Genomic DNA, 16552 nt, shown 5'->3' on the forward strand with positions numbered 1-16552 from the left:
AAGAGCGGGAAAGAAGAGTCCTCAATCTGGCAAATGAAATCAAGGGACTGAAATTACGTTCTCTGGAGACACAGGTGGTCATAATGTGAAAGACCCCATTATGTCTGTTTGAGGTGACACATTGGGCTGCTAACCTTGCCAGCAGGTCCTAGGAAGAAAGACTTGGCTGTTTGCCCTCAGAAATATTCAGTCTCAGAAACGCTGTGTAGGTTCTCAAGAAGTAGGAATCAGACTGGATGGCAGTGTTTTTTGTTTGTCTGTTTGTGATTATACATACTCAAGCTGTTCTATGATCATGAAGCTACCTTTAAAACCCGGTATGTGAGAAGCAAGAGGAGGGCGTACTTAGCAAGATTACACTTTGTTTTCTTATTTGTTTCACCTATATTTTCATATTTCCCTGTGGAATGCACAATTTAATAGTCAAGAACACGAAGGGGGAAAATCTGCATTCTTTTTATATTTTGGGCTGCTTGAAGGTAGGTTTTAAATTAAAGTCAAGAAATAATGTAGGGAGTCAAAAACCCTGTGTCTAAAGCCAATACTCTGCATGCATTAGAAGAGTAGCATACCATAAAAGAATCTTCTCCATCCTGATCTTTAGAGTTTGCTTTCCAATGTGTAGAACAGTTTCTGTTTTGATTCCCAGGTAATGGCTGCCTGAGGTCCACCCCCACATACAAAAAAATGGTCCTGAGGGCACATCCAGCACAACTAGAAAGAGTAACTAGATTGGCATATACTCTTCTTCACATGCAACAGGTGAATTCAAAAGGAGAAAAAGAGAGAAAGACACAGAGACATCATATATTGGTTCTTCAAAATGCACTTTTTATTCACTTAAAAGCAAATGATTTTTTAACAGTTGCAATAAAGTATGTGATACACAAATTTGAGATTGTTAGCAGCACCTGCAACAAGAGGATTGTGGGATACCCCAGGCTAGCGAAGAAATGACTGAGGCAGGCACAAATTAACCTGAAATTCATCAATCCACTGAAGTCACATGGAATCCGAGGCCCCTTGAACGTTAGCCCAATACATGAAAATAAATCCTCTGAATGACGTTTCAACGGACCACTGAAAAACTGAAGGTAGTTCTAATGAGGAAATATCTGACTCAGAAATTTGTGTTCCATTGAAAGAAAAAATACCCACTGAAAGCATTAAACCGCACATTCTAGGATATGTAGTCAATTCTAAACCTAGATGCACAGTTCTTGGTGCTCACAGATTTTAGCCTTTGGTGTTTTAAATCTTATTCATACTATTTGTCACTTAATATTAGTAAGCACTTTCAATAAGATATTGTGTAATGATTTGGCAAACAAAAAAATTGGGGCATGGCAAAGGGGAAAGGAGCTTCAGTTGACCTGCCAATAAAATGGACACTTGTCTTAGATGGACAGGAGGCCTGTGAATGTGATGCCCACGTGACTCTGTACTCAAAGGACCACATGCCACTCTAATAGAGACAAGCACTTTCTGAGTTGATGGACATCTTTATGAAGGCCTGTGATCTACAAATAGAAACTATTATAAGCAGAGTGCAAGTAGAAAGAGAAGGCCCCAGGTCTCATGCACTTAAAAACAACTAGCATTGAACAGTTCTGATTTACAGCAATGCACAGATATTTCACCATGACATGATCGTAGCAAAATGGTCATAAAACTTGGAAACCAGTGTGACTGGCTATAGGCATAGGCAGGATGGGATCTAGATTTAAGATCTGTGGGGTCCCAGTTCTAGCTTTGATTTCCGGCAGCAGAGTTCATTAGACAAAAAGTTAGGACCATGTCTTCATTGGAAATACTGGATATCACTAGGTTTACATACCTCCCCCCACTTGTCTATGTGGCCCCAAAGTCCCATAGCTCTTAAAGCACATAAGGTCCCACATGTAAGGCTGATTCCATATGTGGCTACAATGTAGAGTTCCAGGCTGTATTCCTGTGAAAGGCCCCATCCCCCCTCTGGCCTAGGTCTCTTTTGGGTGTGTGTGTGTGGGGGGGGTCATCTCTAACTGTCTCTCACCACCTCGGGTAACTATTTTTTTATCATAGATGTTATAAAGTACAGATTAAAAGCAATGCAGGACAAACATCTGCCAACAGAACTAGGCTGCATATTCATAAAAGAAATTGACAAATCACTTCTGCATTGAATCTCTAATCTTCAGGATGTTTACATCAGGGCGCATAAGAACTCGAGAATTGCTCCTGCCATGGTGCAAAAGCAAAAGGAATAACTACGCAATTGCCGTGGAAGGAGCACAGCAGATGGAGTGAGACTGTCTGAAGTCTCTCCTCATAGTCTTGGTTGCTATCTTAAGATAAATCAAGCTAGAACGTGGCACTGAAGCATAGTTTATAGGTTTCTAGAACTTAGAAACAAAAGGGATTCTAGATCAAACAGCTACGCAGCACAGATATTATTTTTATGGCATTTTAACAGATGGTCGTCCAGCATTGTCTTGAATGTTTCCAATGGAGGGGAGTTCACGATTTAAGGCAGTCCATTCCACTGTTGGACAACTGGAATTAGGAGAAAGTTCATTTTAACATTGAGTTCAAGCCTGCTTTCTTGTCACTTTGAACTGGCTGAATTTGGCTTGCGGAACATATAGTGCAACATACAAAAAGTCGTTTCTTCTTATGCAATAAATATTCAAGTTAAGGAACCTTGTGAAAAAAAGAAGCCCATTATCCCCCAGTATTATCTGAAGCCTAGTCTGTGAGCTCAGCTCGGTGGTCCAAAGGGCCATCAAAATTATAAGCTGAGAGTACTGAACCCAAAGCCATATACTAGGCAGCATTGCTAAATGATGAGGTTGTCAAAGAAGCAACATCCCTATGCGGTACAAGTAGACGCATTAAGTAAAAGCAGACCAACCATTTATTTGCAAGAGTGGTTGGAATATTTAAGCAGAATTCAGTCACTAGTACCCTCTTACTTCAAACACAAGGAGTGTAATTAATTTCCAGGGTCATTAGTGTATTTCCTATTGAGGTGGTATTTTTTTAAAGGTTCCAAGAGGGAACAATACAGAAGAATTTAAACAAGGCAGTGTACATTATTATACGTTTGCATTCCTAGTCATTACAGCCTCTTGATAACTCAAGCTTAGGACATCCTTGTTTGCTTTAAAAAGAATTTAACAGCTCTTATCTAGTTCCACCACCCACCAACCCCATTTGGCAGAAATGTCAAACTGTTTGGCAAGAGTCTGATGGTAACATTTGTTGGTTGATTAATGAAATGCTTTAAAGGATAGCTGTAGCTCTTTAACCCCTTCATGCAGCTGGGTTCTAGGTCTGCACTGTGACTTGAAAAATATTGACATCTTTCAGGACTAAAGCTTTCTAAAATGTCCTGATACACACGAGAAGGGGAAAATAGCAGAAATCACACAAAATGCACTTGGCTTCATAAAGCTTTTGTTGTTGTTGTTGTTGTTAATCGTTCTACAATTTCAATTTGGAAGGCTCTGATTCACAATCACAGCCTTATCTCTTCTTGCCCTTGTGTGTGTGCACACTTAGAGAGGCATGGTTATTCTTATACTACTGACTGACCAACTTAGTGCACACTTTAAAACACTCTACTTTTAACAACAGGAAGACCCTGCTTTGGAGCCACTGTTTAAGTCAATGGTATGACCTAACATGCAATGCTCCAGCTGTTCCTCTACAGCCAACACCTGCCTGACAGCTTCTTCGAAGGCCACTGTCACATTAGTATCATCTTTGGCACTTGTTTCTAAATAAGGATAATCCCCATTCTCCATGCACCAGGCTTGCGCCTCCTCAGTAGTCACTTGCCTATCCTCTTTGTCTACCTTGTTACCCAGAACTACAAAGGGGAAGTGCTCAGGGTCCTTCACATCTGCGTAGTAGATGAATTCTTTCTGCCAGTTGCCGAGGTTCTCAAAGCTCTGCCGGTCATCCACACTGAAGGTCAAGAGGCAGCAGTCTGCTCCCCTGTAGAAGGGCGTCCTAAGGCTCTTGAAACGTTCTTGTCCGGCAGTGTCCCAGATCTGGAGGGTTACAAAGCGTCCATCTACTTCCAAATCACGGTTTAAAAACTCTACCCCTATGGTATGAAAAGCTTGGGAGTCAAATTTATTGGTTACATAACGGTTCATTAGTGAGCTTTTTCCAACTCCACCGTCACCCAAGAGAATAACTTTTAAGAGCAGGGATTTCCCACTCATTGCTGTAGTACCAGAGAGGGAGTAGTTTGTAATCAAGAGAATCTGAAAATAAAAGAAAACAGTAGGAGGGAAAACAGTTAAACCTTAAATGGAAACAAACTTCACAGCAATTTTCTCTGAATTATTGAGTCTTCTAAGTTAACATCTCATTGGTCAATGTGGTACAAAAGATAAAAAGGTTTGGACACAGGAGAAAAGGTCTTGCTTTCTTGAAGTCACTTGCCTATGCCAGTAAAATTATGATTGGGGATTCATTCCTTGTTGACACGTATGTTCCCTTGGCTAATAATCTTATTCATCAATTTAGTCATCTGTCTTGAATACAACTTTCCTATTCAGCTGGATTTATTAAGTTTACTAAATTTAAATAAACCATAATTTAATATGAGACTTAATTATGACAAATGTCTTATTTAAGCAGCACCAAGAATAGTGGTCTAAAAAGAAAAATAGTACCCAGACACGTGGAATGGTCTCTCTCTCTCTCTCTTCCTTTTTTTTTTGAGTGTTATTTCTTACTAAGGTTTAAAGAGACTTTAAAAAGAAAATCTCTGCCTCATGATAATCCCATGTTTGACAGCTATGACGCATATAATAAGAGACTCACTGGAGAGGTAAATCCATGATTATGACTTTTAGTAATCTTTTATTGAAGTTTTATCCAAACTCGTGACCTCTCCCTTCGAAAAGTAACAAAAGTAAGTAGAAATGTGGGCACAACTGATAGCTAGTATGAAGAACCTACGCCAAATAAGCTTCCTTTAAGTTCTTAGCAAACAGGTGTTCATGTCTTTGAATGACTCCCTAACCCTACTTTCCCAGCTGTGGATAAATTCCAGAGCCAGGTTAAGGACTGAGGGAATGTGGAAACCAAATGCTCAGATCCAGGAATAAGGGTGAAGGATTAATAATGGGAATCCTGACCATCTCCTCATGGCACAGTATAACTGAGAAGATCCTGCAGTTGCCTGTGCATTCCCTGTTTGGTCATGTGCAAACATAATTTCTGTACCCATAGGCACAAAACCAGGAAAAACAGCGATAAAGAAAGGGTTTAGTGTCAAGAGCTCTAGGCTGGCAGCAATCGGGACACCAAGGTCTTCATCACCACCCCATCAGTTGGTTATTTTATGAACATGGGAAGATCATTTCATCTTTCAGTATCTCCCTTTTTTCCGATATAAAAACAGAGTGCATGGTCTCTATCCTACTTAACTCACAAGATTTGAGGAAAGATGAATAATTTAAGGAATTGGAAAAGGTCTTTCTTTAATACCTTGGTTTGAGATTTTTAGTTCCTCTTATACTTCCTTTCTTTCGCTGGTAGGGGCCTTGTGAGCCTGCATTAACCCTTCTCATGAAGGGTCTGCTAGTGGGAGGATAGCAATTCTTCCCTTTCTCTTTCTTCTCTATTAGAGAATGCCTTACTCCTCAATAATCTTGAGCGTCTGCATATGGCACAGAAGCTTCGTGTTGGAGAAACCTTAAGGGCTTTCAGACTCAATCCTGCTACCGATACTTGAGCATCATTTGAGAGTCTGCTGTGTGCCGTTTCCTTTTTTGTTTACTGGAGTTAAGAATGAATACAGTCGAATCGTGTTTCCTTGCCTTCATTAAATCCTGGGGTTTTCCCTCTGCATATCCTCTTCTATCATCCTCATCTTGGCTCACAGCTCACATTTAATCTACTATGAAAGTTTCTTGGCTCTTCTCGCCTCATCCATTCTAATGCACGGTCTTGACTACTTGAACACCCACTGGTTGTAGACAGTGGAAAACACATGTTCAAGACAAGGTCTTTCCTTTAAGTATTTTGGAGAGCAACACAAGTTTACACTCACAGTGTACAGTTGCAGTCATGTCACTGCACTGCCTCATCTTTGTCGCCATCTTTTCCTAAGGAGGTCCTTCCTACCCAGCTGGAGTTTACATTCCAAGGATGGTCCCTGCTGCTGTGATTTTGATGCTCCTTTAGCATGCAGCATCAGGGTCCTCCAGAGAGGTAAGAAATGTATGCTGATCAATGAACTCATTCTGTACTTGCCCAAAGTGAATCTCTGTGTGTTGATGCCAATGCACAGTAGATCCATGGTTCTGTAAGATGTCCAATTATTAGTATTTTTAAATTGAGTAAAGACCAAGATATTACGAACTTCTCTGGATAATCTTTTTGATGGCTTAACAGTAGTACCACCTGTTGAAAGTCAGTGGAAATTCTCCGGTTTCCTTCTGCTTATCTTCAAATACACACACACGATTATATACTCACTCACTGCCATTAAGTAGATTCCTATTCATAGAGACTCTGTAGGACAGGGTAGAACTGCCTGTGTGGGTTTCTGAGACTATAGCTCTTTATGGCAGCAGAAAGCCTAGTTTTTTCTCCTAAGGAGCAGCTGGTGGTTTCAAACTGCTGACCCTGTGGTTAGTAGCCCACCTTAGTAACCTACTATGCCACCAGGATTCCTTTAATAGATATACATATGTATGGAATATATATTACTTGATAAAGAAATATGTATACATAGTTTTATTAGCAACCCCTAAAAAGAGTGAGCTAATTAACTGTCCTTTGGGTTTCAGTGGGTGTTGGCATCCTCACACTTTGGAAATGAGCACGGTGTCCTAAAGGACACCCTTAAATTCAAAAGCACAAGAGCTTTTCCAGAATATGCTGGAAATTAAGAAGGCAAAGGAATTTTTTAATATTCCTAAATATGTTGGATAGGAAAGCTAAATTCCTTATGTATTTTGTTTTGGTCCCATATCTGGTTAGAATTCACATCAAAATGTTTATTCTGATTTTCATCCTATTCAGAGGAAGATCTGGCTTTGACCACATCCCACAGAAGCATTTTCTTATCCCTTCCTCAAAGAGATGAATAAACATTTTCTAAAGATCGTTTGTTCACATTTCTTTTTTTAATTAGGGCTCTTAGTCTTGAACAGCAAAGTGAGTTAAAAAATGCTCCCTATCTCTTTTGTTCCTTATCACATTTTACACTGTCAGAATCTGTTGTACCTGCACCTACAGGAACCGTTTAAAATCCTTATGTGCTTGGGAGATCCTGGGGGCGGGGTGTGAAAGAGGCACTGCCCTGAAGAGAAAGAAGCTGAGTCTTTGAAAATAGTGCATTTTCCTGTGGAGATGGAGTGAAGAGAGACAGAAAGGCAAATCAGTAATGACAGTGTGGTTGCCGTGAAAGAAATGACCTCCAAATCAGTAGTGCGGGTTGAAAGTCTGGAGAAGGATGGGCACTGCAGGGATAGTCAGGACAAGAGCAGTAGGGCTGGTCGATGGATGAGAGCGGCGATGGAGCCATTGGTGGAACTGTGGGGAAAGCATATCTTGCGGTGACACGCTAATTAGGCTAGTCAACTCATAGCTGAATTCTGGCACAATACTTGGAAACACTATACTATAGAACTAGGAAACCCTGGTGGTGTAATGGTTATGTATCAGGCTGCAATCCTCATTGTCGTCAGTTCAAAACCACCAACAGCTATGTGGGAGGAAGACCGGACTTTCTACTCTGGTAATTAGTTGACTGATAAGAGTCAGTTTTGGCTTGATGGCAGTGTGTGGGCTTTTTTTTAAAATACTAGAGAACTAGGTGGGACTTCATTCAGTCTCTGCCCATCTCAGCTCAGATAAGAAATGACGGTACCTTTGAGATGCTACAACGTAAATGGTGTAGGTAATTTACAACACAACCTACTGTTTGGAGTGGGGCGGCATTGGTGTCAGGGAAGCCCTCCGAGGCATTAGATTCCTTTTTTCAAGGTTAAGTTAGTAGCTTCATTCAGACTGAGAATTCAAATCCCACAGCTGTAAGCCACTGGGGCAATATGCTCACATTTAGGCCCGCCTTTATCTCCTACTAGAAGGTCCCAGAGTGGAATTTCACCTTTAACCCTTCCTTCACTCCTCACAACTACAGCTCTGGGTCTTGGAGCCCGAGAGCCAAGTAAGAGGCACTGCCTCCTAGCCTCTTCTTTCTGAGGCTACTGCCGGGACAAATAAATAGGGTTCGAGTGACACATGAAACTAGGAGGGTACAGGAAAATGCTGGCGTCTCTGTGAGGGGGACACTGCGGCCATAGAGAACCTAGAAAGTGTGACGCTATCTGGTCTTCTGCACTACCTCGGGAACAGGTTCTCTCACCTTCTCGCCAGCTGGACTTAGAGGGAGTTAACGGTGGCTGGCGCATGCGCACTGGGCCACACCCGCTCCCCACGGAGCCCTGCGCCTCCCTGCCGGGCTTTGGCAGCTGCTCTGGATTACTCAGCAACGCGCCCCCTACATCATCACCTACCTCCCCACCACCCCCGCACCCCCAGCACAGCTCCAACCTCCGCATCTTTTAGGCCCCTTTCTAGGCTCCAGGAGCCCCGCGGGTTACCTAGAACTCCTTTCTCCCCGCTTTCCACAGGCCACCCCACCGCCCTGGCCTCCCGGGTCCGCTGGCCCCTGGTCCCTCTCCCTGCCCCGCAAGGACCCCTTACCCAAGAGGATGGGCGGGGGAGTGGAAAGGGCCGTGGGTACCAGCTAGGTCTGCTCTGGGTGCCTGGGGTCGGTCCGATTCTTGAACGACACCTTCACTGCTCCGGCCGCCGCCTCGTCCTCAGCGGGGGCAGCAAGTGCAGCTCGGACTTCGGTGGCCTGACAGCTGCCGCTTGCGCCCGCCGCTGCCACTGCCACTGCCACTGCCGCCGCCTCTGCTGTGTTGCGTGTTGCGCCGGCGCCCGCCAGGGGAGGGGGCGGGGCTCGCACCGCCCCCTGGTGCCCCCCTCTTGGAGCTATAGGGGACCCTGTGTCGCCGCCTCCCGCCCTTCCCAGTGGAGAGCCCGCACTTGCGTCCTCCTTTCCAATTCTTTCATGTTAACTGTCCCACCCCGTACCCCACCCTCCCATCCCCGAGCTGATTAGGAGGCGCAGTGACAACGGACCGTCAAATATTGTTCTTCCATGTACCTCTTCCGCAGCCTGCGGCCTGAGCGCTCAGCCCTGGCTGGCCCCAGCTTGGAGCATACTCACTGCCATTAGCCTCTGAGATGCCTTTTCCATTCTACACCTAGACCTGGTACTTTTGCCAGAACATACCACGCCCTGCCCCCCTTGTTTCGAATAACTCGGGAAAATACCTGTTGGTTTTTAAAAAAATTAACGTTTATATACATATATATATTTAAATCATTTTATGGGGGCTTATACAATTCTTATCACAATCCATACATACATCCATTGTGTCAAGAACATATGTACATTTGTTGACATCATCTTTCTCAAAACAATTGCCTTCTACTTGAGCCCTTAATAACTACTATTCACTTCCCCCTCCCTCTCCACTCCCCTAACTTATGAACCCTTCATAATTCATAAATTATTATTTTGTCATATGTTACACAGTCCGACGTCTCCACCTGCCTTCTTCTCTGCTGTCTATCCTCCCAGGGAGGAGGCTATACATAGATTCATGTAATCAGTTCCCCCTTTCTACCCAACATTCTCTCCACCCTCCGGACACCGCCACTCTCACCACTGGTCCTGAAGGAGTCATCTGCCCTGGATTCCCTGTGTTTTCAGTTGCTATCTGTACCTATGTACATCCTCTGGTCTAGTCAGATTTGTAAGGCAGAATTGAGATCCTGATAGTGGGTGGGGGGCGGGAGAGAAACATTTAAGAACTAGAGGAAAGTTATATGTTTCATTGTTGATACCCTGCACCCTGACTGGCTCATCTCCTCCCCACAACCCTTCAGTAAGGGGGTGTCCAGTGGCTTCTGATGGGCTTTGAATCTCCACTCTGCACTCACCCACATTTACAATGATAAGGTTTTTTGTTCCTTGATGCTTGATACCTGGTCCCTTCGACAGCTCGTGGTCACACAGGCTTGTGTGTTTCTTCCATGTGGGCTTTGTTGCTTCTGAGCTAGATGGCAACTTGTTTATCTTCAAGCCTTTAAGACCCCAGATGCTATATATTTTGATAGCCGGGCACTGTCAGCTTTCTTCACATTTGCTCATGCACACATTTTTCGTCAGCAATCGTGTCGGGAAGGTGTGCATCCTGGAATGTTAATTTAATAGAACTACGTGTTCTTGCATTGAGTAAGTATTTGAGTGGCGGTCCAATGTCCATCTGCTGTCTTAATACTAAACCTATAAATATATGCACATAAATCTGTTTCCCCACACTTATATATTTGCATATGTACATTCCAGTCTTTAGATCCTTGTAGATACCCTTTGTCACCTAGTTCTTTCCTCTAGTTCCTTTTACTTTCCCATTGTTCCACTATCATGCTCAGCCTTCATTTGGGTTTCAGTAATTTCTCTCAGTTACCTTGCCCTTGCTGAATCTCTACCGGGCCTCTCACACCCTCCTTGCCACTGATTTTGGATCACTTGTTGCTCCCCTGTCCCTGGGTTGGTCAGCACCACCTGCTTACATCCTCCTTCCCCTCTCCTGTGTCCCCCCGGAACCATTGATCCCGTTGTTTTCTCCTCCAGACTATTCATCCAGTCTATTTTATCTAGATAGATCTATAGCGATAATAATATGCACCCAAAATCAAGCTATAGCAAGATAGGCGATGGGTGAGAACACAGCAATGACAACAAAAAAGGAAACCAATTACCCAGAGAAGAATAAATTAATTAAAAGAAAAAATTAAGAAAGAAAGAAAAACCTGTAAATAGATCAAGGTCTGATTTTTTATCTCTAGGCGTGTCTTTCAATCAGGTTCCGTGTGGGACCATGCTTTGGCTCCAGAGTCTGTCCTTTGTATTCCCTCAGGGGCTCCCTGCTCTGCTCCCATGGTTGCTCTGCTGCACACTTTTAGTGGTTTGACTCGGTGTCACAGGGTTAGTCTGGGCCAGTCCCAACACTGAGTCTCCAGTGTTGTCTCCCTTAGGGTCCTGGGCCATCAAGGGATTGTGTGTCTTGTAGTGGGATCAGCCATATTGTCCACTCTATCCATTGGCTGTTCAGAGCAGGGATATTGTCCTCCAGGCCTGATGGGCCTGGATGTGCTCCACTCTCTCTTCCTTCCCCTTCATTTGCTCTGATCAGACATGCCCCTCTCCCCTAGCTGCAGCTTCAGTTCCAGCCTCTCAAGTAAAATCTTCTGGGGTGAGGGGCAGTTGTCCACGTAGCTGGTAGGGAAGCCGAGCCCTCAGGCCCCTCCACTGGCTCCCCACTCCTTGCTGATGCACTGCATTCATCTGGCACTGGCTTTATGTCTGGTCCCTCTTTCCCTGTGGAGACACAAACAATACCCTCCCCTTGGGTGGGTCAGTGCCCTATTCCCCCTCACACATCTTTTTTTTCTTTCCCCTTTCCTCCCTCCACCCACTTTTTAGTTGGCTACCATATGTACCCCTGGATTTGGACCTCATCCCTGGAATGTTTGTATACAGTAGCTTTTTCCCTTTGCCCCTTTTGCACTTCCCTTTCTGTTCTCTCTCTCTCTCTCTCTCTCTCTCTCTCTCTCTCTCTCTCTCTCTCTATATATATATATATATATATATATATATATATATATATATATATATATATATATAAACTTTTACCTCAGTGGACTCATGTAATACTTGTCCTTTTGTGCTTGGCTTACTTCACTTAGCATAATTTACTCCAGTTCTTCCCATGTGGCGATATGCTTCATGCGTTCATCACTTCTTTTTAGCGATGCATATTACTCCATTGTATGTATGTACCACAGTTTTTTCATTCATTCGTCTGTTGAAGGGAATTTGGGTTGTTTTCAACTGTTTGCAATTATGAACTATGCCTCAATGAACATTGGAGCACAGGGGGGTTGCTGGATCGTATGGTAACTCAATTTCCATCAGTTTGGGAAATCGCCAAATCAATTTCCATAGTGGCTGTACATACCTACAGGTTCACCAGCAGTGGATGAGAGTTCTTGTCTCACCATAGTCCCTCCATCACTTGTTGCTTTCTGATTTTCTGAATTAGGCTATCTTTGAGGGTGTTAGGTGGTATCTCATAGTTGTTTTGATTTTCATTTCTCTTATAACTAATGATCGGGAACATTTTCTCATATGTTTATTGGCCATTCGGATTTCAGATTCTTTGAAACTTCTGTTGAGGTCCTTTGCCCACCTCCTCAGTGGGAAATTATTTTTTTCTCTTATTGTAAGCTTGCAAAATATTGTAGATTTTAGTAATAAGGCCTTTGTCTGATGTGTCATTGCAAAAGATGTTTTCCCAGTTGGTGGATTCCCTTATTACTCACTTGGTGAATTCTTTCGATGTACACAGGTGTCTTATCTTCAGTATAACCCACTTGTCCATTTGTGATTCCTCTGTATTTGTATCCTTCCCTATTTCTGATAGCCTATGTGTTCCCTGTGCCAAGGTTCTCAGGTTTTTCCCAATTCCCTCATTAATGGCCCTGATTGTTTGGGGTTTTATCTCATGGTTTGTGATCCACCTTGAGTTTATTCTTGTGCTTGGAGTGAGGTAAGGGTCTTGCTTCATTTTTGTGCAGGTAGATATCCATTTTTCCAGCACCATTTATTGAAGATGACATCTGCTTCCCATTTAATATTTTGGGGGCCCTTATCAAAGATTAGTTGCCTGTATGCTGATGTTTTTATTTCTGGGTTTTCAGCTCTTTTCCATTGGTATGAATATCTGTCAGTATGCCAGTATCACACTGTTTGACTACTGTGGCCATATAGTACATGCTAAAATCAGTAGATCAAGCCCTCCCACTTTGTCCTTCTTCTTGAGGAGTTCTCTGCAAATTCTGGGCTTCTTCACCCTCCATATGAAGTTGGTAATCTATTTTTCCAATTCTTTGAAGAAGGGTGGTGGTATTTGTACTGGGATAGCATTGAACTTATATAGTGCCTTGCGTAGAACTGACATCTTTACTATATTCAGTCTGCCAATCCACGAGCATGGGATATTCTTCCATTTGTTGAGGTCACTCTTCATTTCTTGAAGTAGTGTTTTATAATTTTCCTCATACAAATCTTTCATTTTTTTAGTTAGTTATATCCCTAGGTATTTAAATTTGGCTTGGCTATTATAAAGGGTACTACCTTTTTAATCATCTCTTCTGTGGTTTTGTCTAATGTGTATAGCAGTCCAATAGACTTCTGTTTCTTGATTTTGTATCCTGCCACTCTGCCATATTCCTCTATTGCTTCCAACACTCTTCTTGTGGAGTGTAAGGGATCTTTGATATATAGAATCATATCGTCTGCAAATAATTACAATTTTGCCTCTTCCTTCCCCAGCTGAATACCTTTAATATCTTTCCTTTGTCTTATGTTGTTAGCTAGGACCTCCAGTACGATGTTAAATAGGAGTGGGGACAAGGGACATCCTTGTATGATCCCCTTTTCAGTGGAATTGTTTTTGTTTTTTCTCTGTTAACTACCACAGTAGCTGTTGGTTTTTCATATATGGCTTGTATAATATTGAGGAATTTTCCTTCTATTCCTATCTTCTTAAGTGTCTTAAACAGGAATGCGTGTTGGATGTTGTTGAATGCTTTTTCTGCATTTATCGATATTATCATATGGTTCTTATCCCTTTTCCTGCCAATGTGGTGAATAATGCTGATGGTCTTTCTTATGTCGAACCATCCCTGCATCCCTCATATGAATCCCACTTGGTGATGGTGAGTTCTTTTTTTAATATGCTTTTGTATTCTATTGGCCAGTATTTTGTTAAGGATTTTTGCATCCATGTTCATTAGGGTATTGGTGTATAGTTCTCGATTCTTGTGGCATTTTTGCCCGCTTTAGGTATCAAAGTTATACTAGCTTCATAGAAAGAGTGGGAGTTTTCCGTCTTTTTCTATGTTCTAGAAGAGTTTGTATAGGATTGGTGTCAGTTCTTCCCTGAATGCTTGGTAGAATTCTCCTGTGAAGCCATCTGGCCCTGGGGATTTTTTGTTGGTAATCCCTTGATTACCTTGTCTATTTCTTCCATTAATATTGGTCTGTTGGCCTGTGCGATCACGAGGTGTCAAAGGGATCAGGTATAAAGCATCATCAAAAAAAAAAATCTTACCATAGTGAATGAAGGGGGAAGTGCAGAGTGGAGACCCAAAGCCCATTTGTCGGCCACTGGAGATCCCCTCACAGAGGGGTCTAGAGGAGGAGATGAGTCAGCCAGGGTGCCACGTAGCACCGATGAAGAATACGGCTTTCCTACAGTTCTTAAATGCTTCCTCACACCCCCCCCCCCGCCCCACACTACCATGATCCGAATTCTACCTTGCAAGCCTGGATAGAGCAGAGGTTGTATACTGGTGCAGATAGGAGCTGGAGGCACAAGGAATCCAGGGCGGATGATACCTTCAGAACCAGGGGTGTGAGGGGTGATACTGGGAGGGTAGAGGGTGAGAGTGGGTTGGAAAGGGGGAACCAATGACAAGGATCTACAGGGGACTTCCTCCCTGGGGGAAAGACAACAGAAAAAGGAGACGCCAGAGAAAGGGAGACGCCGGACAACAGAAGGGAGACGCCGGACAGGGAAAGATACGACAAAATAATAATTTATAAATTATCAAGAGCTCATGAGGGAGGGGGAGCGGGGAGGGAGGGGAAAAAAGAGGACTTGATGCAAAGGGCTTAAGTGGAGAGCAAATGCTTTGAAAATGATTAGGACAAAGAATGTACAGATGTGCGTCATACAATTGATGTATGTATATGTATGGATTGTGATAAGAGTTGTATGAGTCCCTAATAAAATGTTAAAAAAATTTTTTAAATATGGGTCTGTTGAGGTTGTTGACATCCATCTGGGATAGTCTAGGGAGGGATTGTGTTTCCAAATATTTGTCCATGTCTTCCAAATTGTTGAATTCATTAGAATATAGACCTTCATGATCCTGTGTAATTATCCTTTTGATTTCATTGGGGTCCATTGTAGTGTTCCCTGATTCATTGAGGTTATCTGCTGTCATAAAGATTAACAGCCTCAGAAACCCACATAGGGTTGTTATGCTTCAGAATCAAATTGATATAAAACTCATTTTAAAACTGATTTAACTATAGAAGTGTATGATATGTGAATACTATGTCAAGAAACTACACATGCACACACACACACAAACTTGAACAATGGTTACCATAGGTGAAGGGGAAAGACTTGTTTTGTAGGGGGCATTGAGTTTATCCCAATGATGGTAGAATAATTTGGAAAAGGATGTGAACAACAAAAAAAAGGATGTGAACAATGGTTGTACAACACAAAAAGTATATTTTGACACAATTATGTGAGTGGCGATACTGGGAAGGTAAACGGAAAGGGGGAACTGATTACAAGGGTCTGCATGTGACCTCCCCCCTGGGGGATGGACAACAGAAAAGTGGGTGAAGGGACTCATCAGACAGGACAAGATATGATAAAGTAATAATTTATAAATTTTCAAGCATTCATGAGGGAGAGGGGAGGGAGGGGAAAATGAGGACCTGATGCCAGGGGCTTAAGTGGAGAACAAATGTTTTGAGAATGATGAGGGCAATGAATGTACAAATGTGCCTTACACAATTGATGTATGTATAGATTGTGATAAGAGTAGTATGAGCCCCTAATAAAAATAAATAAAATAAAATAAGTAATAAAAAATAAAATAATTACATGAACAACAATGACTACATGGACGAAGAAAATGCTTTAGAATTGAATATGGTGACAATTGTACAACTCTTCTTGATAGGACTGAATTACTGAATTGTATGGCATGTGGATGATGTGTTAATAAAATTATTTTTTAACTGCTTTAAATATAACCCACTGCCATCGAGTCGATTTCTGCTCATAGTGACCCTGTAAGACAGTATAAATGTTCCAGATGGTTTCTGAGGCTGTAAATCCTTACAGCAGCAGAAAATCTCATCTTCCTCCCACAGAGAGACTAGTGGATTCAAACTGCTGATTTTGTGTTTAGTAGCCCAGGTCGTAACTTATTACATGTGTTAGTCTGGGTTGACTAGAGAAACAAACCCAGAGACACTCATATGTGTGTAAGACAGAGTTTTATAATTGTATATTATGGAAACATCCCTGCCCAGTCCAAATCAATCCCATAAATTCAGTATTAGTCCATAAGTCCGATATTAGCCTATACATCCAATACTAGTCCATAAATTCCTTTACAGACTCATACAGCACATGCAATCATACTGAAATCAGGAAGATCACAGGCCAGTGGGTGAAAAGTCTTATGGAAGCATCTCAGTGCTGACACAACTCTCCATGTGGCTCCTCCAGTTCTAGGGCTCTGGCTGTCATCAGCATAGCTTCATGTGGCTTGTCAACAGACTTTGAATCAGAGTGTGTCC

At 42.5% G+C, this 16552-nt stretch overlaps 1 protein-coding gene across 1 annotated transcript; it reads right to left on the minus strand.

The window, feature by feature from the left end:
• Window positions 1-1007: 1007 nt before the first annotated feature.
• Window positions 1008-4251, minus strand: RAB9B (RAB9B, member RAS oncogene family). The gene has a single exon (XM_075538796.1). It carries the CDS (start codon window positions 4212-4214, stop codon window positions 3609-3611), a length of 606 nt encoding a protein of 201 aa, XP_075394911.1. The 5' UTR covers window positions 4215-4251; the 3' UTR covers window positions 1008-3608.
• Window positions 4252-16552: the final 12301 nt, after the last annotated feature.

This window comes from Tenrec ecaudatus, chromosome X (genome assembly GCF_050624435.1).
Source record: "Tenrec ecaudatus isolate mTenEca1 chromosome X, mTenEca1.hap1, whole genome shotgun sequence".
Lineage (NCBI taxonomy): Eukaryota > Metazoa > Chordata > Mammalia > Afrosoricida > Tenrecidae > Tenrec > Tenrec ecaudatus.